This window comes from Lutra lutra, chromosome 4 (genome assembly GCF_902655055.1).
Source record: "Lutra lutra chromosome 4, mLutLut1.2, whole genome shotgun sequence".
Lineage (NCBI taxonomy): Eukaryota > Metazoa > Chordata > Mammalia > Carnivora > Mustelidae > Lutra > Lutra lutra.
In genome coordinates this window covers 176,909,413-176,932,430 of record NC_062281.1, presented here as the reverse complement: position 1 = coordinate 176,932,430, position 23,018 = coordinate 176,909,413, and the positions used below count along the sequence as shown (strand labels likewise).

The window sequence follows — 23,018 nt, the reverse complement described above, 5'->3', positions numbered from 1 at the left end:
TTCAAACAAACTAAACCTTGTTTACCTTGCCTTGCCTGTGGTAACCCCAATAAGGCCCGTGGCCTATGCATTCCCGTTGCTCCTTCCTGCCTCCTAACTGACACTGGTGCTTCTCCCTCTGGCCCTGGGTGGTGTGCCATGCTTTCCATATCTAAGGACTATGAGTAACATTAAACTTTTCTTTCAGTGGCACTGACCTCCCCATGTCGTCACTCAGTTACCTTTATAAATTAAGACTCGGGCACAAATCAAAATAAATGACACCCTGTGACAATCACCATTTACAGTCAGTAGAAAATTTGTTTTTAAAATGCTTTAATTTTTAAAAAATGCTTTAATTCTCACCTTCTTAAGTAACAGTCAGGTTTTTCACATTGTGTTATAGAAATTGAACAGAACAGCAAGGAAATGAAGCAGAGCAGAAAAGATGACTCACCAGCAGGTCAGCCTCACAATTCTCATTACCTTCAATAAATACGGAGTAACTAATAATACCCATTTCAATAGTGTGTCAGCACATAAGTCTTGAAACTAGACCTCCTGACTAGACTTCTGTCTTGCTACATAAAAACTCAATGACATAATTTTCTTTGGCATACTTAATGCCTCTAATTCAGCTATGTGTTCTCATAGTACATATCCTAGAACACTGCTAAGGATGATTTTTAGTTGTACCATTTCCCTGATTATCTATCATTATCCCTGATGGGTCAGGGATAAGGGATGACACTTCATATGTTTCAAGGTCATTTTACCAATTGCTTATGTCTTTCTAGTTTATTAAAAAAGATTTTCTTTATTTGTCAGAGAGCGAGAGAAAGAGCAGCAAGCAGAGCGAGAAGCAGACTTCCTGCTGAGCAGGGAGCCTGATTCAGGACTCGATCCCAAGATTCTCGGATTGTGGCCTGAGCCGAAAGCAGATGCTTAACCAACTGAGCCACCCAGGCGTCCCGCTCTTTCTAGTTTTATACTTACCTTAAGAAAGAGGGCTAAAAGAATAATGGCAAAGTAATCATTAGCATGTACTCTCAATGTAAAAACAAATATTAAAAATGTATTAAAGGACTTGATGCAAGCCGGTACCCATCCTTCTGTGATATAAAGAATACATCTAGAACATGAAAAACATGCCCTATCATCTGCTTTCAAAACTCAATTTTTTTCCAAGTTGGATTTTCATAAATGTAAACATATTATTATTCTACATTCTTTCTTACTATGAAATGCAAGAGGCTCATTCAGGATAGTAAATTGCCTTAGAATTTATCTAACTTCAGAAAGAGAAACAACACAAAAGGAAAAAATTCTTTAATATAAAAGTATCTTGAGGGGCGCCTGGGTGTCTCAGTCATTGAGCATCTGCCTTCAGCTCAGGTCATGATCCCAGGGTCCTGTAAATGAGCCCCACATTGGGCTCGCTGCTTAGCGGAGGCCTGCTTCTCCCTCTCCCTCTCCCCTGGCTTGTGTTCCCTTTCTCGCTGTATCTCTGTCAAATAAATAAATAAAATCTTAAAAAGAAAAAAAAAGTATCTTGAAAGAATGATTACTATTGTTTTCCTATTATATTTTATTTATTTTTTAAGTAGGCACCGTGCCCATGGTGGGGCTTGAACTCACAAACCAGAGATCAAGAATTGGATGCTCTACTGACTGAGCCAGCCAGGTGCCCCTGCTTTCCTTTTTTAAATGCTAAGAGTCAAAATACAGAAAGAGCAAAACAAACAAAAGGCCATGGCAAAGGCAAATCTGCATCACCTGGGGATATTTCGAATTTTTATTTATTTATATTAAATATTTAAAAGAACTTAAGACTCTAACCTAGACTCTAGGATCTTATCTGTTTTTAACAATTGGGTAGGGGTCAAATTACACTTTTCTTCAATTATATTTTTTTAATTAAGTCAATCAGAGAAATTTAGGTAAAGATAAAACTAAGTTTTCAGGCAGAAATGATATATATAATGTTTTACTGGTAAACAGATTTCCTCTTTAATTTTCTAAAAACTTTAAGAATAGCCATTGGTGTTTTTTCTATTTTAATGACATTTCCAAATACAATATTTTTTTTGTATTTTCCAAATACAATATGTACTTTGTTAATACTGTATTTTCTAAAGACTCTCTAGAATTAAGCTAACAAAACTGAATTCAAGAACACTGTTTTCTTAGAAGGGAAGTATTAGGAAGTCTTCTCCTTATTTTTATTCTAATTTGGGATCTCTAGTATAACTGAGTAATATTTAAAGTCTTTTACAATTAGCTTTTCTATAAAGAACTTTACAGTGGGGCGCCTGGGTGGCTCAGTGGGTTAAAGCCTCTGCCTTCAGCTCAGGTCATGATCCCAGGGTCCTGGGATCAAGTCCTGCATCGGGCTCTCTGCTTAGCAGGGAGACTACTTCCCCCACCCGCCTCGCCTGCCTCTCTGCCTGCTTGTGATCTCCGTCTGTCAAATAAATAAAAATTAAAAAAAAAAAAAAGAACTTTAAACTGTTAAAGGAGACACTTACTGGTTGTTCTGGTAAGTCTTGCTCTTCTTCCATGAGGACCAGTATTCCTTCCTAATGTTTATGTGGCTGGATTGCAAGTGTCTGTCAGCAGTCTTCACTGTCTGTTTAAAAAAGGGGGGGTTCAAAGCTTATGAACTCTTAAAGCATTATCATTGAGGCCATCAGAGAATAATTTTTTTTTAACTTTTTGTTACTCCAAGCTTTCTACGTGAGTCCCAATCTCAAAATCTCAAACCTGCACGTGGCTTTTCAAAATTGACATGCTGCACCAAGTCGAGATAGGTGCACACAATGACCTTTATACTGCCTAGTAAAAGCCAACACGTGGAACCCCTTCTGCTGTACTTAAAACCCGGTTACTATAGTGCCTAATGCACTAAACATCTTATAATGACAGCCATGTGCAGATAACTAAAACATGATTTCAGGATTATTGTTACATTAAAAAATGATAAAAACTAGCCTAGGAAGTCAGTAAGTTATGATAACATCTAACCTGCTTGAATGTGGAACATTTACATAACTGTTAACACAGACACACTGAATCACTTTAAATGGGACAAACTGGAATATCAATTAAATACTTTCACAACCAACTATCTGTATATATGCAATTAATTTTAAAGAAAATTCTCCTGGATTTATTTTAGTAATTCAAATAAATAAGTAAAGCAAAACCTTGAATTTTAGAACTAAGGCAAAATTATGTAAAACTAAGACCCAATTTTATTCTGAAATAATAAGCTCCACTAAATGTATTATCTAGTCAATATTTTTTTCATTTGAAAGAGAGAAAAAGAGTGTGTGCACACAGTGGGGAGGAGCAGAGGGAGAAGGAGCAGCAGACTCCCTGCTGAGACTGATGCAGGGCTTGATTCCAGGACGCTGAGATCAGGACCAGAGTCAAAGGCAGATACTTTAACGACTGAGCCACCCAGGAGTCCCACTATCTAGTCAATTTTTAAGCAAATTCTACCTTCTCAGACCCTGCTCTTCCTGTCCTGATTTTTCAAACTAAAAAGAAAAATAGAGGACTCAAAGCCCCATATTTACTGGTATGAACTTCCTACTGTGGCCTGCTGGCAAGAAATAGGTAGGTATCATTAAACTAAACACATTATAAAAACAAAAACTCCGTAACTATTCAACACAAATGAAAATGACACTTCTTGAAAACTGATGTGACCATTTATGCTTTTAATGAAGGTCACACCTGTTCTACTTCTACTGACCACTGTAACTAAACATATAAAAGCGAAATCAAGTATAGAACCTTATTGCTGAAGTGACGAACAGAGATTTTAAAAAAAACATGCTCTCTGTCAAATAAATAAATAAAAATCTTTAAAAAAAGGGCGACCGGGTAGCTCAGTGGGTTAAGCCTCTGCCTTCAGCTCAGGTCATGATCCCAGGGTCCTAGGATCAAGCCCCCTATCTGGCTCTCTGCTCAGCAGGAAGCCTGCTTCCCCCTCTCTCTCTGCCTGCCTCTCTGCCTACTTGTGATCTCTCTGTCAAATAAATAAATAAAAATTTAAAAATTTAAAAAAAAATGAAAAGGGAAATGAAAACCTTCAGTTGTGCCATATCACCCCTCCCCTCTTTTGCTCTATAGCGATGCAATACAACACACTTAATTTTACAGCCACACTCCAGAATGAGAAAAAGAGGGAACAGACACGTGATTTGAGGCAGAACAGCCCAACTCTACCGTGGCTTTATTCCCTTCCCTGACCTAGATGTCAAAAGAAAAAAGGTTTAAAGGTCAGAAGCGCTTGGTGATCAATACTCACGTGTAGCTCATACAGAGCCCCAAAAGCCAAGTTCTCCAACTACATGACGCAGGTAACTGGTGCTGCAGAATTACAGGGCGCAGTAACTAAAGCCCACAGGAGCTATCTTGCCTGAATTTGTTTTGCTCTCCTCAGAAGAGCATAATCAATGTGACGTGAAACGGATTCACAACTGTGAAAGATGAAACATTTTTATGTTTTATCAGCTTCTACCTATCTTAGATTTAAATCAAAATGTCTTTATTTTATGGGCTTTTATTTTTATTTTTTTAAAGATTTTATTTATTTATTTGAGAGAGAGGCAGTGAGAGAGAACATGAGCGAGGAGAAGGTCAGAGGGAGAAGCAGACTCCCCGTGGAGCTGGGAGCCCGATGCGGGACTCGATCCCGGGACTCCGGGATCATGACCTGAGCCGAAAGCAGCTGTCCAACCAACTGAGCCACCCAGGCGTCCCTTTTATGGGCTTTTAATACTGTCTAAATGTACTAATGTACATATATAATTTCATCCCCAAAGGAGCAAAATAGGGCCAAATCATGAGGGAAGTGTGATACCTTTAATAACTCATTTGTTGGATTTTTGTGTGATCATCTCTCACCTAAACAAAAAGTTATAGTATTCCATGTTTTACTTAATTGAAAGCCATACATAATCATTGCAATCTCTAATTAGTAGATTCTCAGCACGGGAGAGGGAAGGGATATTCCTTCTCATGGGGGAAGGTTTATAAAATCTACCTCTGGGCAAGAAGAAGGTAAGAAATTTTGTCTTAAAAAAGGATACTCAATAGCATGTGCTTTAATTTTAAACACAAGAACTAACTGATTTAAAAAACATAAACATTAAAGGGGCACCTTTTTTATTGATCAAAAGGGATCATAGGTTTTACAAGGTAAAAATACTACACTTAATTACGGGGAAATAAATTCTCAAGTCATACAAAACTAAATGTTAAAATCTTGAATTTTGTTTTCTAAAAATATGGCAAAATAACAGTGATTTTATAATGAAAAGAAGGAATTTTCCATTTTTCTTAAGACAAATTCTATGGTAAGTTGCAAGAAAACTTTAAGAGAAAAATTGGAAGACATTCTTTCTTCCTCTCCTATTTCTTGTTTGAAAATAAGCACTACTGTTTCCATCTTAAAAATTACCTTTATTTTCTCAGCTTTTCAATTTAGGGGAATAAAAGGGCATAATTTCTATAGTTAGGAAAAAAATTTTAAAAATCAAGTAACTGATCAATGATCACCAACAATTTGGATCATTTAAAACAAACGAAAGCAGGGGTGCCTGGGTGGCTCAGTTGGTTAAGCTTCTGCCTTTGGCTTGGGTCATGATCTCAGAGTCCTGGGATCAAGTCCCACATTGGGCTCCCTGAGCCTGCTTCTCCCTCTCCCTGTCTACTGGCTCTGCCTACTTGTGCTCTTTCTCAAATAAATAAATAAATAAATAAATAAAATCTTTTAAAAAAATAAATAAATCAAACAAAAGCAATCTTACAAGGAAAGCACATGATTTATTACAGCATCTTCTGGGATTCCATTGGCAACATGTAAAATGCCTAAAATTGCAAACTTACAAATTTACAAATAATATAAAAGAAATTTATTTGCAAATAATTTAAATTTACAAATTTAAATTTTTCCAATAATTTATAATTTGACTAATCTGAAATATAGGGACTTACTAAATACAAGTATTTGTCACATTCCTAGAACTTCTCAATGTGCTAAAACTTTAATATTAAGATCTCATACCATTTTCTATAAGTGCACATGCTTATAATCAAGTCACATTTACTAGCAACCAGATGAAAGTGTTGTATAACACAAACAGTGCTCCAGTATTTGATAATTTAAAAAGTACAGAATTAGTATACAAATCTTAGTATTCTCTTTTTCATGTACTAGTTCTAGAGTTTAATAATCTAAGTGGGTTTTTGTAAACCATTAATGTAACCCGACATTATTCTACAAATGAAACTCATCTTCTAAAATACCCAAAAATACAATGACATAGAAGTAAAAAGTGGATTCTTAAGTGCAACTTAAGTGCACTTAATGAATACAGCTCATTATATAAAGTAAATTCTTTAAGTGCAACTTAAATGAATACAGTTACTTATAACTTAGTCAAACAGCCAGTGAAATTACAAAACATGCTGTGAGTTAATCTTTTAAGTGCTTTTAAGCATTTGGATAGTAATGTCTTCTCACAATTTTCTAGTTTCAATTCTTACTGTTGATTTCTAAATACACCTTCTGTATCATGAGAGTTTGTCAGAATCTATATGCCTTTATGGACAGAAATCTAGGAAAATCTACAACTAAGAACAGAAATGGTATTATTTCTGTAGACTTTCCCTATCTGCAAATGCTGACAAGGAAAAAATAAGGAATTCTGTTTGGATTCAAAAAGGTCACAAATTTAAATACTGTGATTTCACATGTTCATAAATAAAGCAAGAAACTTTTATAATATGGCAGCTATAATTTTTCTTTTTAATCATTAAATGTTAGAAGGGAAATAATTAGTAAATATTTTACTTCAAAATTCTAATTAGATTCCTACCTGATAATTTCCGTTTTGTACCAAGTTGAAATACTATCCAACCTTTAACTGTAAATGGCTACAAGCAAAAACCTAGGTTACTGCAATGTTATTAGGGCTCTCAAGTACAGAAAGGGGGAAAAATATATATATATATTCTACATACACACATATAAAGAACAGAATAAAGATCAAATTGCTTTCAAAGAAAATAAAGTATACACTACTCCTAATTATAACTTCAAGAGAAGTGTCTAAATAGAGAACAACATTCGGATTGTAGGTCCTTGAAGGGGAACTTTCATGTGGCTAAGTGTGCATAGATTAACTGAATATCTTTCATATAATTCTAAAGAGAAAACAGGTAGCTCATAAATTTAATCACTGATCACACTGTATTTTAGAAGTCTACTTAATATTTCTTCCAAGGCCATATGTGTGTGTGTGTGTGTGTGTGTGTGTGTATTTTTTTTTTTTTTAGAACACACTAAATAAAAGGCTAAAGAAATTTCCCTGGGGAAAATGAACAGCATCCTTCCCAAAATTAAATTTATCTCAGCAATAATAGTTATAAACAAAAGTAATCTAAAAAGAAGTATCAAAAAAGTGGTATATTATCACTTAAGATTATTAACGTCGATTGGGGCGCCTGGGTGGCTCAGTGGGCTAAAGCCTCTGACTTCAGCTCCGGTCATGGTCCCGGGGTCCTGGGATCAAGCCCTACATCGGGCTCTCCACTCAGCGGGGAGCCTGCTTGCCCCTCTCTCTCCCTGCCTACTTGTGATCTCTGTCAAATAAATAAATAAAATCTTTTTTAAAAAAGATTATTAACATGGATTACTTTAGGATTTAAAAGTACGTAATTAGTAAATGTCCACCATGGTATCCTCAAATACAATTATGTGTGTGCCTTGAAGAATGAAAACAATAAGCAAAATACCATCTTTTAGCAGCTTTAAGACAACTGCTTCAAGTATTGTTATTCAACAATAACAGATCTATTCTAAAGGAGATCCTTAAATGAATTCAGAAACTAGTACCTTAACACCCAAAGTATCAAACATAAAACCTAAAGATACCTCTTAAACTCTAATTTATAAACTAAGAGGCCTTATAAGGCAAAATCATAAAAGGAATCAGGAAAAATGATTTCAAAATATAAGAAAACATTTCTGTGGTCTCTTGCAGAACATTGCTTATTAGTAGTGTCAGGGGGCATGTAGTAATTTGGCCTTCATAATCCATAGAACATATACATTAGTTTCAAACAAGAAGAGAACAAAGGTTTATTCTAATACCTACAAATATCTTATGAAAATTAGGCAAAAAGAACAATGAGTATCTTGGAGGAGTGGAGAATTATTGAGGGAATTAAGGAAGATTTACCCTACAACAGCCTTTAAAACCAATTACAGTGGGAAGGATAAGAGCAATCATTTACCAAGCATATATAATACAGCAAATATTTTTATAATCAAAATTTTTTTTAAAGATTTTATTTATTTATTTGACAGAGAGAGATCACAAGTAGATGGAGAGGAAGGCAGAGAGAGAGAGAGGGAAGCAGGCTTCCTGCCGAGCAGAGAGCCCGACGTGGGACTCGATCCCAGGACCCTGAGATCATGACCTGAGCCGAAGGCAGCGGCTTAACCCACTGAGCCACCCAGGCACCCCGCAAATATTTTTACATTTATTGTCTTACCTAGTTTTTTTTTGTTTTGGGTTTTTTTTTTTTTTTTTTTGGTCTTAAGTTTTATCTCCACAACGATCCTAAGGCACAGTGTTATCTTCATATTATGGACAAGGCAACTAGGACTCAGAGATTTAAACAATTTGCCTGAGAGTAACAGCAATAATGTTTCAGGTTAAGGCAGAAATATACCAAATAAAGAGGCTGGAGGATGATGGTGATGGTTGCACAATACTGTGAATGTACTTAATACCACTGAATGGTATATTTAAAGTGGTTAAAATAGTTAATTTTGTTATATATATTTACCATAATTAAAAGATATAAAAAGACCCATGAGGGGCACCTGGGTGGCTCAGTGGGTTAAGCCTCTGCCTTCGGGTCAGGTCATGGTTGCAGGGTCCTGGGATCGAGCCCTGCATCAGGCTCCCTGCTCAGCAGGCAGCCTGCTTCCTCCTCTCTCTCTCTGCCTGCCTCTCCACCTACTTGTGATCTCTGTCTGTCAAATAAATAAATAAAATCTTAAAAATATATATATATACATATATGTATATTGCCAGAAAAACAGTATCAATGTGGAAAAAACTGATTAATTCTAAATAAACAAAAAACATTCAAGAAATTTTGGAGAAAGCAGATTAAGCACATTTATCTCATCTGTGGAAAAGAGATAAAAATTGTGTGCAAAAGAAGAAAGCATAAATAAACCAACAGATGTGATTATATAAAATATACTTTCTGCAATAAGAAACAAATCTAAGATTTAAAGAATTTAACATGGGGCATCTGGGTGGCTCAGTCGGTTAAGTGTCTGCCTTCGGCTCAGGTCAGAATCCCAGGGTCCTGGGACTGAGCCCCATATTGGGCTCCCTGCACAGCAGGAAGTCTGCTTCTCCCTCTCCCTCTACTCCCCTTCTCGTGCTCACTCTTTCTCTCACTCACTCTCTCTCAAATAAAGAAAATCTTTTTAGGGCGCCTGGGTGGCTCAGTGGGTTAAGCTGCTGCCTTCGGCTCAGGTCATGATCTCAGGGTCCTGGGATCGAGTCCCGCATCGGGCTCTCTGCTCAGCAGGAAGCCTGCTTCCCTCTCTCTCTCTGCCTGACTCTCCATCTACTTGTGATCTCTCTCTGTCAAATAAATAAATAAAATCTTTAAAAAAAAAATCTTTTAAAAAAAATTTAAAAGGGAAGAATATAATAGAAGCAACACCTGCAATAATTATGATAAACCTTAATGTCTGCAATATAAACCCACCCAATTCAACATTACTGATCATCTGTTATGTAGCAAACAGTAACTAAATACATATCCATCAAAGGACACAAACAGTTTAACCACCAAGATCAAATCAGCACTTGGGAAAAAAGCCTCTCACTACTAACTGAATAAATTTTAATATTTTTAAGATACTACTTCATACCTAAGAAAATGCCAAAAATAAATCTAAACAACAAAATTGAGTGTTATCTGAGCTATAAGATAATATTCAGGCACAGCTGTAAAATCATGTTATCTTCAGACTGTTCTCTGGTTAGACTATAAAACAGATCATAAAATTGCCCAGGGCCTGATTAACTTCCTAATTTTTTTTTCCCAAAAATTAAACAGAGGGGTAAAAGCTAACTCTAATTCCAAAAAAGAGTAAGTTTGTTCAGAGAAATGAAAAATCAGAAAACAACATGTGGAGAATGGCTTACCCATGCTGTAATTCTATGAATGAATATCTTATATTAAAATGGAAACTGTAGGGGCGCCTGGGTGGCTCAGTGGGTTAAAGCCTCTGCCTTCATGGTCATGGTCCCAGGGTCCTGGGATCGAGCCCTCCATCGGGCTCTCTGCTCGATAGGGAGCCTGCTTCCCTTCTTCTCCCTCTGCCTGCCTCTCTTGCCTACTTGTGATCTCTGTCTGTCAAATAAATAAATAAAATCTTTGACGGGGGGAAAAAAATGGAAACTGTAGCCTATTTTCAGTAAGCTCATTTAAAAGGTGAAAGACATGGGGCACCTGGGTGGCTCAGTGGGTTAAAGCCTCTGCCTTCAGCTTGGGTCGTGGTCCCAGGGTCCTGGGATTGAGCCCCAAATCGGGCTCTCTGCTCAGCGGGGAGCCTGCTTCTTCCCTCTCTCTCTCTGTCTGCCTCCCTGCCTGCTGTGATCTCTGTCAAATTTAAAAAAAAAAAAAAAAAATCTTTAAAAGGTGAAAGACAGGACACCTGGGTGGCTCAGCCAGCTAGGCATCTGCCTTTAGCTCAGGTCCTAATCCCAGGGTCCTGTGATAGAGTCCCAAATTGGGCCTCCAGCTCAGAGGGGAGCCTGCTTCTCCCTCTGCCTGCTGCTCCCCCTGCTTGTGTGTGCTCTCCTGCTCTGACAAATAGATAAATAAAATCTTTTAAAAAAATAAATAAATAAGAAATAAAAGGTGAAAGACCATGAAAGACTGTGGACTCTCAGAAACAGGCTGATGGTTTTGGAAGGGAGGGGGGCTTGGAGGATGGCTGAGCCTGGTGGTGGGTATTAAGGACAGCATGGACTGCATGGAGCACTGGGTGGGGTTCATAAACAATGAATCTTGGAACACTGAAAAAATTAAATTAAAAAGAATATAAGGTGAAAGAAAAGATTTTAAATTAATTATGGAATAATGCTAACAGCTTAAATACAATTTGTTAAGAGTCAAAAGCAGATCCCAAGGGACAACGTCTTAAGGTTTGGACAGTAAAATGTTTATGCACATTATTTTATAAATGCTCCTTAAAAAGTGTTCCTCAAGACATTAAGCTAAAATTGGACACAACTCCTCCATTCTTGCCCCACTCTTTCTCCTCAGGAAAAAAAATTTAAACTCTGAGGAAAAAGCAATTTAAATTGCATTGATCCTCCCTTACCCCAAATCTTAAAGAAGTTCAAGACAGCACTACAGGCAGAAAGATTCATTAAATTTTTGTTCCATTATCACTTCATAAGAATGAAGTGAAGTTAGACGCTGCACGCAAGCACAGAATTGGCTCATTTTACTGTTCTGTACAAAAGCACTGAACTTCCACTAAAGAATTTGATACCAGAAGATGTTTCACATTTGATTTTGCCCTACTGGAGAGAAACTGCTCATTCTATGAATGTAAGAAAATACGTAACATAAAATGCTACAAGGCATATAGATTTTAGAGATAATCAATTTCAGAGCCGAGTAAACTAAAATCAAAGAGAGGAAGGCACTGCCTCATGAAGACTCTTAAGCAGCAGAACCAGTAGTAGGAGCCAAGACTATGAACTCCGTCTGAAGCTTTTCTCCTTTCATGTAGAATTGAGTATCTGACTCCCTTTTTTAAAACCACATTCCTAATATTAACATAGGCTATTTATTCCTTTTCCTACATTAAATCTCTATTCTGTTAAATTACTCTGACTTCATGGTATAATAGCATAATTTTAAAATGTTTTAAATTTACAAATTCAAAACTTTATCAATGTGTTAACTGGCATCTTAAGGACCACCCCAAAATCCTAGAACAAGATTCTTTTTTTATGCTGCTTTTTAACTTCCTGGGCAGTCTAGCAAAAATAACAGTTTAACTTCTCTTTACAGCCATAGGTCTTTAATTTACAATGTACAGGCTGATTAATGAAACAAGTAATTTTAATTACAAGGTGTATGAAAATAAATTCTTCTACTATTTCTATTCAGAGATAAGCATTATGATTTTAGAAAATTAAAATACTTCCTAACTTACAAAAACCTCAATGTTGTTAATGAAAGATTTCTCTCTCTATTGTTAATAATTAAGAATTCTTCAAAACTCTTCTGATCTTGACTATGGTCTATAAGTCTGGCAGTTAACAATTCTGGTAATACTATTGTTATGTACTGACTTGTTATAACTTCAAATCCATGTTTTCAAAGTTTGTTTTGGACAAAGTTGTGGTATGAACTTATTTTGAATAGCCTGTTTTGAAGTTGAGTATTAGTGTATTAGGGTTTTCTTTTGCACCTGCAACGGAGAGGACCTTTACATCACTGATACCATGGTAAGAGCAACGGTGTCCAGCAAGTGATGGACTTTTAAACTGTAAAAACCCAAGAGGTTTGACCAACTCGATGGTGTTCAGTCTGGGCAAGGCTATTCTTTGCAGATCTACATAGCCCTCTTAAGATCGTTTTTTGTTTTTTAAGATTTTTATTTATTTGTTTGACAGAGATCACAAGCAGGCAGAGAGGCAGGCAGAGAGAGAGGAGGAAGCAGGCTCCCCACTGAGCAGGGAGTCAGATGCAGGGCTCGATCCCAGGACCCTGGCATCATGACCTGAGCCGAAGGCAAAGGCTTTAACCAACTGAGCCACCTAAGCACCCCATCCCTCTTAAGATCTTGAGAAGCTTGCTCATGCTATGGCCATACTACCTGTGGTCAGCAGGGGCAATAAAATCATGTAGCAGTCTCAGGAGTAGACGGCACATCTGTTCAGGCCTTGGTGAGGCTACTCCTCACAGGCAGTAGTTCCTGAAGTAACACCCTTCAGAGCAACCCACCTTGACTGCAACACCAGTATTACTGTCTGCTAGCTACATGCACCGGCAGCAAGGGACCTAAGGCAGCAGCTGAAAACCAGCTTTTAGTTGGAATGACTGACTCTTACCAAGACCAGCTTGTAGAAAGGCATACTTCATCTAAATGTGGACTTTATTTCTTTCATCTCCCCTTTGCCTGAAGCACTAGGGTAATTAATTTATCATTAGTTTGCAGTATGTTGTTTCTTTATTGGCTTATTGTAAGACATTATCCTATGCTACTGGCTTATAAAATATTAATATTATAAATTATAATTCCCACAATGTTAAATAAATTATTGTTAAATAATTTGTGTTAAATAAATTATTGGCAAAGACAGTCTCTGTCTCTGAGCATAATTTGCCCCCGAAGAAAACAGCTACTAATTTTCTTTTGGTTGGTCCTAAGATTCCTACGGAATATTCATCTTAAATTCCACTGTGGCAGAGACCACTTTCTTCTTTTTAGTATCTGACGGCACATTCTGGGTATTCAATAAACACATGTTCAATCAAGCACAATTTCTAGGCTCTTGATTCCTCTATATATTTACTGAAAACCAGCTCACTAAGAAACTTTGATATGTTTAGAGGCACAAAAAATTCAAATCTTTACTTTTCCCATTTCTATCCACAGATACCTAAGTCACAACTTTAATTCCTTACAAGGTTTTGTTAACTGACCTGAAGAATATCATTTTGAAGTCTGTGTTAACTGAAAAGCTCCCTTCAAGTAAAAGCAAGGAATGAAATACTGTAAATCAAATTTTTAAATCACATCCATAACAAGGGATCACAGCTCCTATTTAGAAATTAGGAGCCCTCAGGTTCCTCTCCCTTAACAGATGAATGTTTAAAGTTCGAAAAAGATGGGGCACCTGGGTGGCTCAGTGGGTTAAAGCCTCTGCCTTCGGCTCAGGTCATGATCCCAGGGTCCTGGGATTGGGCCCTGCATCGGGCTCTCTGATAGGCGGGGAGCCTGCCCCCTTCCCCCCGCCTGCCTCTCTACCTGCTTGTGATCTGTCTGTCAAATAAATAAATAAAATCTTTAAAAATAAATAAAGTTAGAAAAAGAAAAGAAAAGCTGGGGGGTGGGGGAGGGGTAGGAAAAGAGAGAGAGAATCCCTTTGCCCAACACATATATACACAGAAAATAGATTTCTGATAAAAGATAGATCAACACCTTAATCCCCAGAACCAACGAATGTAACCTTATTTGGAAAAAAGAGTCTTTGCAATTGTAATTACAGATTTTTAGATGATGAAATGATGCTGGATTATCTGGGTAGGTGAAAAATGCCATCTTTGCTAAGTGTGAAAATGAATAAGGGAAACCTCATATATGGAATTGGAAGGCCTTAAAGGGGGTGCTTTCAAGCCCTACCAACTTGCCAACTATAGACCCCAAAAAGAAGACGCCTACTCTACTACCGCAGTGGTTGGTAAGATATAAGATAACCTCCTAGCCCGGCCAGTGAGAAACCATCACTGCCCAGAACTCACTCTCCTCCAATGGACTTTTGTTCAAAACAGCCCCTCCCTACTTCTTCCTTTTTCTCTATAAAGCACGGGCATACCTTGCTTTGTTGCACTTCACTTTACTGCACTTTCCAGACACTCTTGATTTTTACAAATTGAAGGTCTGTGACAGCCCTGCATTGAGCAAGTCTATTGGCACCATTTTCCCAACAGCATTTGCTCACTTCGTCTCTGTACCACATTTTGGTAATCCGACAATATTTCAAATTTTTTCACTATTATTGCATTTGTTGTAGTGATCTGCAATCAGCAATTTCTGATGTTACTAACTGTAACTGTTCTAAGGCACCACGAGCCGTGCCCATGCAAGATGGGCCAACCTAATCCATAAATGTGTGTGCTCTGACTGCTCCACTGACCAGCCATTCCCCCATCTCTCGCCCTTTCCTTGGCCTCCCGAGTCCCTGAAACGCAACAGTATTGAAATTAGGTCAATTAATAATCCTACAATGGTCTCTAAATGTTCAAGTGAAAGGAAGAGTCACACACCTTTCACTTTATTTTTTCAGTGTAACCCATTTATTGAATTAGCCGGACTCAATAGGGTGCCATCTCATTAGGTCTCCTTTCTCTTTTTAATTTTTTAAAAAGATTTTATTTATTTATTTGAGAGAGAGAGAGAGTGAGAGAGAGTATGAGAGCTAAGAAGGTGAGAGGGAGAAGCGGACTCCCCATGGAGCTGGGATCCTGATGTGGGACTCGATCCCAGGACTCCAGGACCATGACCGGAGCCGAAGGCAGTTGCTTAACCAACTGAACCACCCAAGTGCCCTCTTTTAAATCTTTTTTATTTGAGTATAGTTGGCACCCAATGTTACATTAGTTTCAGATATACAACACGGTGATTCAAGATCTCTATAAGTTATGCTATGCTCACCACAAATGTAGCTACCATCTATCACTATACAAGGCTATTATAATATCATTAACTATATTCCCTATGCTGTGTCTTTCATACCCATGACTTACTCTTTCTGTAACTGGAAGCCTGTATCACCCACTCCCCTTTACCTATTTTATCCTTCTCTCTGACAACCATAACTTTGTTCTCTGTATTTATGTCTGATTTTGCTTCTTGTTGTTTGTTTTGTTTTTTAGATTCCACATATGAGTGAAATCATATGCTATTTTCCTTTCTCAGTTTGACTTATTTCACTTAGCATAATATCCTCTAGGTCCATCCATATTGTCGCAAGATCTCATCCTTTTTTTTGTGTATCTCTCACTTTAAATCAAAAGCTAGAGGGACGCCTGGGTGGCTCAGTTGGTTGGATGACTGCCTTCAGCTCAGGTCATGATCCCGGAGTTCTGGGATCGAGTCCCGCATCGGGCTCCCAGCTCCATGGGGAGTCTGCTTCTCCCTCTGACCTTCTCGCTCATGCTCTCTCTCACTGTCTCTCTCTCAAATAAATAAATAAAATCTTTAAAAAAAAAAAAAAGCTAGAAAAGATTGAACTTAGTGAGGAAAGCATATCAAAAGCCAAGGTAGAATGAAAGCTAGGCCTCTTGTGCTAAACAGCTAAGTTGTGAATGCAAAGGAAAAGTTCTTGAAGGAAATTTAAAAAAGTGTGCTCCAGTGAACACATAAGTGATAAGAAAGAAAAACAGCAGGGGTGCCTGGGTGACTCAGTTGGTTAAACCTTTCAGCTCAGGTCATCATCCCAGAGTTCTAGGATTGAGCCTCCCTCCTCAGCGGGGAGTATGCTTCTCCCTCTGCCCCTTTTCCCACTTCTGCGCTCTCAAATAAAATCAAATCTTAAAAAGAAAAAAGAAAAAGAAAGCAAAACGGCCTCATTGCTAATATGGGAAGAGTCTGGTCTAGATAGAAATCAAACCAGCCACAACATTCCCTTAAGCCAAAGCCTAATTCAGAACAAGGCCCAAACTCTCTTTAATTCTGTGAAGGCAGAGAGAGGGGAGGAAGCTGCAGAAGAAAAATGTGAAGCTAGCTGAGGCTGGTTCCTGAGATTTACAGAAAGAAGCTGTCTCCGTTTCATAAAAACGCTTAGTGAAGCAGCAAGTGCTGATGTAGAAGCTGTATAAAGTTCTCCAGAAGATCTAGATAAGATACTGATGAAGGTGGCTACCCTAAACAACAGATTTTAAATGCAGATGAAACAGCCTTAAGTTGGAAGAAGATGACATCCAGGACTTTCATAGCTGGAAAGAAGAAATCAACACCTGGCCTCAAAGCTTCAAAGGAGAGGCTGACTCTTGCATTTCAAAAATGCCAGGGCCTTTAAGAATTATGCTAAAGCTAGTGTGCCTGCACTCTGTAAATGGAACAACAAAGCCTGGATGACAGCACATCAATTTACAATGTGGTTTTCTGGAAAAAAAAAAAATTTTTTTTAAGATTCTATTTATTTTAGGGAGAGAGTGTGAATGTAAGTTGTGTTGGGGGAGAGGCACCAGAGAGAGAGGGACAAGCAGACTCCATGCTAAATGTGGAGGAGTCTGGGCTTGATCTCACGACTCTGAGATCGACCTGAGCCGAAATAAATCAACAGTTGGATGCTCAGCCGACTTGAGCCACCCAGGTGCCCCAGCATTCTGAATGTTTTAGGCCCACTGCTGAGACCTACTGAACAGAAAAAAAGATTCCTTTCAAAATATTACTACTCATTGACAATGCACCTGATCATTTAAGAGCTCTGATGCAGATACACAATGAGATCAATGTTGTTTTCAAGCCTGGATTATATTACTCCAAAATTAAAATTATACCAAAATAATTATTCCAAAATAAAAAACTTATCTTTAAAAAAAAGGGGTATCACTACACACTAGCATGGCTGCAATAAACAAAGGAAAACTGGCCATACCAAGTGTTGACAAGGATGTAAAGCAACTACAACTCTCACACGTTGCTAGTATGAATGCAAAAAGGTACAATACTGCCACTGTGGAAAAGTTTGGTAGTTTATTTAAAAAAATTTTTTTTTAAATTTATTTATTTGACAGACAGAGATCACAAGTAGGCAGAGAAGCAGACAGAGAGAGAGGAGGAAGCAGGCTCCCTGCTGAGCAGAGAGCCCAATGCAGGGCTCGATCCCAGGACCCTGCGATCATGACCTGAGCGGAAGGCAGAGGCTTTAACCCACTGAGCCACCCAGGCGCCCCAAAGTTTGGTAGTTTCTTATAAACTAAACATATGTTTACCATATGACCCAGCAATCCCATTGAAGTATCCACCTAAATGAAAACTTATGTTCACATAAAAACCCGTACTTGAATGCATATAGTGGCTTTGTTCACATATACAGTGAAAACTGGAAACAACTTAAATGTCTTTCAAACTGGTAAATGAATCGACTGTTGTATATTTATAGGATGGAATATTATGTAGCAATTCATGGAACAACTTAGACGAATCTCCATTATGCTAAGTGGAAGAAGCCAAGGTCAGGTGTCTACATATTGTATACTTCCATTCATATGGTATTTTTTATATAAGGACAGAAAGATATCAGTGGTTGCCATGTGCTAGGGATGGGAGACAGGACTGCTTACACAGGGTTACAAGGGAACTTTATTGGGATGATGGAACTATTCTCCATCTTGATTATATTGGTCATTACATGATTGTATGTATTTGTAAAACTCACAGAACTGTACACTTAATATGATGAATTTATTATATGTGAATTATCTCAAAAAATTATAATAGGATCTATTTACATTTTAGAAAAAATTAATTATATACAAAGTTGATTAAAATTCTGTAACTAATATATACAAATAAAATTATAAATATAGTTAGATCAACAATTTATGAGTACACAGACTGAAATGTTGGTTAAGAAAATTATAAACATAGTTGAATCAACAGTTCATGAGTACATGAAATGGCAGTACTATTTGATATCTTAACAGAAGAGTTTCCCATTACATAGATGTCTTAAATAAGGTCAAATTGTATAAATTTTTTATTTTAAATATGACTACCCTCAAACAGACACTCCTTCCCTACCTAAACTGGAGTGGTGGAAGAATTCTTCACCTATGCTAAGCCACTAAAGGTAGATCTAAACAATTCAATCATTCAGAAGCAATTACACCTAAAATAAGAAACTGATACCTGAATCACTGTATTGTACATCTGAAACTAATATAACACTGTATGTTCATTATACTTCAATTTAAAAAGGAAAGAAAAATATAAAGAGCTTACTCTATAGGACATATACAGATGTGGACTGAGAAAAGACTATTAGTGAAAAATTAATTTTTCTTCTAATTTCCATAGAAAACGTTTTACAGTGGTATAGAAACCAGAATACAAATTAAAAGATTGGAGTGCCTGGGTGTCTCAGTTGGTTAAACATCTGCCTTCTGCTCAGATCATGATCCCAGGGTCCTGGGAATGAGCCCTGCTTTAGGCTCCCTCCTCAATGAGGAACCTGCCTGTTTCTTCCTTCTCCCTCTACTCTTCCCCCTGCTTATGTCAAATAAATAAATAAAATCTTAAAAAAAACCAGAAACTGATATTTACTTAAAGACAAAAACACAAAGTAGGGGGTACTTAAGAGATAGGCAATGAACCAAAGATCTCTGCAAAACATATACACATTTATCAAGCCAGAAGAATTACTACATAGCAAAATACTTTGCAAACCCAATGATACCATGAAAACATGAGTCTGACAAAAACAAAAAGAAAAAAAAAAAACAAAGAAAAAAGTATTTTTTTATGATTTTATCTATTTATTCAAGAGAGAGAAAGCGAGAGATAACAGGGAGAGAGAGAGAGAAATAGACTTGCCACTGACCAAGGAAGAGCCCAACACAGGGCTCGATCTCAGGACCCCCATGTCATGACCTGAGCCAAAGGCAGCCACCTAACCACCCAGGTGCCCCTCAAAGAGAATTCTTTAGTTGGAAGTCTTAAAAAGAGAAAAGTCACATAAAAGCCCACATCATCATTTATGGAGTGTCATTATGGATGTTAACATTGCACAGCACTGTTTTCTTTTAAAAAATATTTAAGGGACTTAGAAGTATAATACCAAAAAGGATGCAAAAACTTGTTAAGCAAGCTTGTTTTATAAGACACATGTTTCAGGGGCACCTGGTTGGCTCAGTGGGTTAAGCCTCTGCCTTCAGCTCAGGTCATGATCTCAGGGTCCTAGAATTGAGCCCCAAATGGGGCTCTTTGCTAAGTAGGGAGCCTGCTTCCTGCTCTCTCTCTGCCTGCCTCTCTGCCTACTTGTGATCTCTGTCAAATAAATAAATAAAATAACTTAAAAAAAAGTCAATTTTAAAAATCAGTGAATACTTAGATTCAAAGAACCTAGTACAATACATGTGCCTAACACAAATAAAGGTACCCCAAAAACGTCAGTCCCCTTTGCATTTTTAAGTATCTTGCTATGTACCAGGAGTGGAAGACTATATAAGTAGGACCACTTCCACAGGCTATTCACAGTCTACTGGATTTCTCAGTTAGGAAACCACTGCAAATCCGCAAAAGAAAAAAAAAGTCAAGATTTAAAACTCCAATCTTTTAATTTGTATTCTGGTTTCTATACCACTGTAAAACATTTTCTATGGAAATTAGAGTTAATTTTTCACTAATAGTCTTTTCTCAGTCCACATCTGTATATGTCCTATAGAGTAAGCTCTTTATATTTTTCTTTCCTTTTTAAATTGAAGTATAATGAACATACAATGTTATATTAGTTTCAGGCGTACAATACAGTGATTCAACAATTCTGTGTTACTCAGTGCTTATCAGGATAAGTCTCACTTCCCTTTATTTCACCATTCCTCATCCATCTCCCCTCTGGCAACCACCTGCTTGTTCTCTGCATTTAAGAGTCTGGGTTTTTTGTTCTTTTTTCTCTTTGTTCATTTGTTTTGCTTTTTAAATTCCACATATGAGTGAAATCATACGATATTTGTATTTCTCTGACTGACTTACTTCCCTTAGTATTATACCCTCTAGTCCACCCATATTGGTGCGAATGGCAAGATCTTTTCTTTTCTTTTTATGCCTGAGTAGTACTCCTGCATGTGTGTACACGTACCACACCTTCTACCTTCTTTACTTATTTATCTATGAACAGACACTTGGGTTGCTTCTGGGGCTTGGCTACTGTATGTAAGTAGCAATAAACATAGGGGTGAATATACCTTTCTGAATACTTAGTGTTTTCATTTTCTTTTGGATAACTACTCAGTAGTGGAATTACTAAATCACATGGTAATTCTATTTTTATTTTTTGAGGAACCTCCATACTGTTTTCTAGAGTGGCTGCACCAATCTTCACTCCCACCAAGTCTGCATGAGGGAGGGTTTCTTTTTCTCCACATCCTTGCCAACATTTGTTATTCAGTGTGTTCTCTGGAAAAACATCTATTCAGGTCTTCTGCCCATTTTTAAATCAGGTGATTATTTGGTGTTGAGTTTAAAGTTCTTTTTATATTTTAGATATTAACCTCTTTTTTAAAAAACATTTTTATTTATTTATTCGACAGAGATCACAGCAGGCAGAGAGGCAGGCAGAGAGAGAGGAAGAAGCAGGCTTCCCGCTGAGCAGAGAGCTCGAGGTGGGGCCTATCCCAGGACCCTGGGTTCAGGACCTGAGCCAAAGGCAGAGGCTTTAACCTACTGAGCCACCCAGGTGCCCCAGATATTAACCTCTTATTAAAAGTATCATTTGCAAATATCCACTCCCATTCAGTAGGCTTTTTGTTTTGTTGATAATTTCTTTCTCTGTACCAAAGCCTTTCATTTTGGTGTAGTCGGTCCATATCTTACTTGTATTTTCTGCAGGATCTGATGATGCTAACTGCACCCTCTGTGCTAGATTCCTTTTAGGATACCTGAAAATTGCCTTCTTTATCCACAACATTAAGTACTTTTAGGCCTTCACACACACATGTATATATTTGTGTGTGTATATCTATTTTTTTCTCCTAAGTAGTTCTGCTTCTTTCATGAACCCTAACATCTGCCAGATTGAAAAAACCCTGACATCTCCCAAAAAGATTGCAACCATTAATATCCACTTCCCTGTGCCTTAACCAGTATCAAGTACCATCAATCTTTTTAAATTAAATGTCTGCCTAATTCAGCAGGTAAAACATGATCTCAAACTGCATGATTTATATCTCTAATTGTAAGTGAAAACAAGTTTTTTTTTTTTAAAGATTTTATTTATTTATTTGACTGAGAGATCACAAGTCGGCAGAGAGGCAGGCAGAGAGAGGGGGGGGGAAGCAGGCTCCCCGCTGAGCAGAGAGCCTGATGTGGGGCTCCATCCAAGGACCCTGCGATCATGACCTGAGCTGAAGGCAGAGTCTTAACCCACCGAGCCACCCAGGCACCCCGAAAATAAGTTTTTTGAGATGTTTGACATTTTTTCTAGTAAATCTGCCTACTCCTATCTTTTGCTCAATTTTTATAGAATTGTTGATCATTTTCTTAATATTTGTATGAGGACACTGTAAATTTTGGAAATGAGTCTTTTCACTTATACATTTTCTTTCCCCTTGTCATTTATCTTTATAAGTGAAGTAAGGAGATCTCCTTACTTACATATACGTTTAGAGAGGCAATAATAGCATAGTGATTAAGAGAACAGATCATGGGAGGAACCTGGGTGGCTCAGTCTGTTAAGCTTCTGCCTTTGGCTCAGGTCATGCATGATCCCAGGGTCCTGGGGATCTGCTCTTCCACCTGCTTGTCTGTTCTCTCTCTCTCTTTTTCTCTCAAATAAATTAAATCTAAAAAAAAAGAGAGAGAACAGATCATGGAAGCAGTCTGCCTAGATTCAAATCCAACCTTCTGCCACTTAACTGCTGTGTTACCGTATGCATCGATCTCCTCAACTATAGAACGGGGGGAAATAATATTATCTGTCTCACAAGGATGTTAGAAGGATTAAATGTGCTAATTAATGTAAGAGCTTATGATAATAACACTGATACATAATAACTGTTAAGCATTAGGTGTTATTTCTGTTTCACCTATTAAATGCTTAGCCAGTCGCCCCAACACTTAGTAAATCTTGCCTTTTTCTCTAATTATCTGAAATGCCAGTTTTATAATAAACTAAATTTCTGTATATAAACTGTTCAGTTCTGCTGATCTATTTGTACTTCCTCAGATTTAACTTGCATTATTATAATTTCATAACATGTTGTAGAGGCTTTTTTTTTTTTTCCCAGTAATTTCATATGTTTTAATACTTGGAAAAGGTAGTCTTCATTCTCCTTTCTCAGATTTTACGCTTTCCAAATGAGCTCCAGGGGCGCTGAGTGGCTCAGTCCGTTAAGCGTCTGCCTTCGGCTCTGCTTGGGTTGTGATCCTGGGGTCTTGGGATTGAGCCCTACATTGGGTTCCCCACTCGGTGGGAAGCATGCTTCTCCCTCTTCTTCTGCCTGCAGCTCTG

General features: G+C 37.6%; 1 protein-coding gene across 4 annotated transcripts in view; it reads right to left on the bottom strand.

The window, feature by feature from the left end:
* The window catches only part of EYA3 (EYA transcriptional coactivator and phosphatase 3), a 135,877-nt gene that overhangs the window by 67,083 nt on the left and 45,776 nt on the right, over window positions 1-23,018 (bottom strand). For all 4 annotated transcript variants that reach the window (XR_007126410.1, XM_047723828.1, XM_047723827.1 and 1 more), the window contains exon 2: window positions 2,508-2,608. Coding sequence is in view for 3 of the 4 variants with exons in the window: in XM_047723828.1 (XP_047579784.1) it covers window positions 2,508-2,540 (33 nt within the window). In the remaining variant the exon portion in view is untranslated. The remainder of the gene's footprint in view (window positions 1-2,507; window positions 2,609-23,018) is intronic.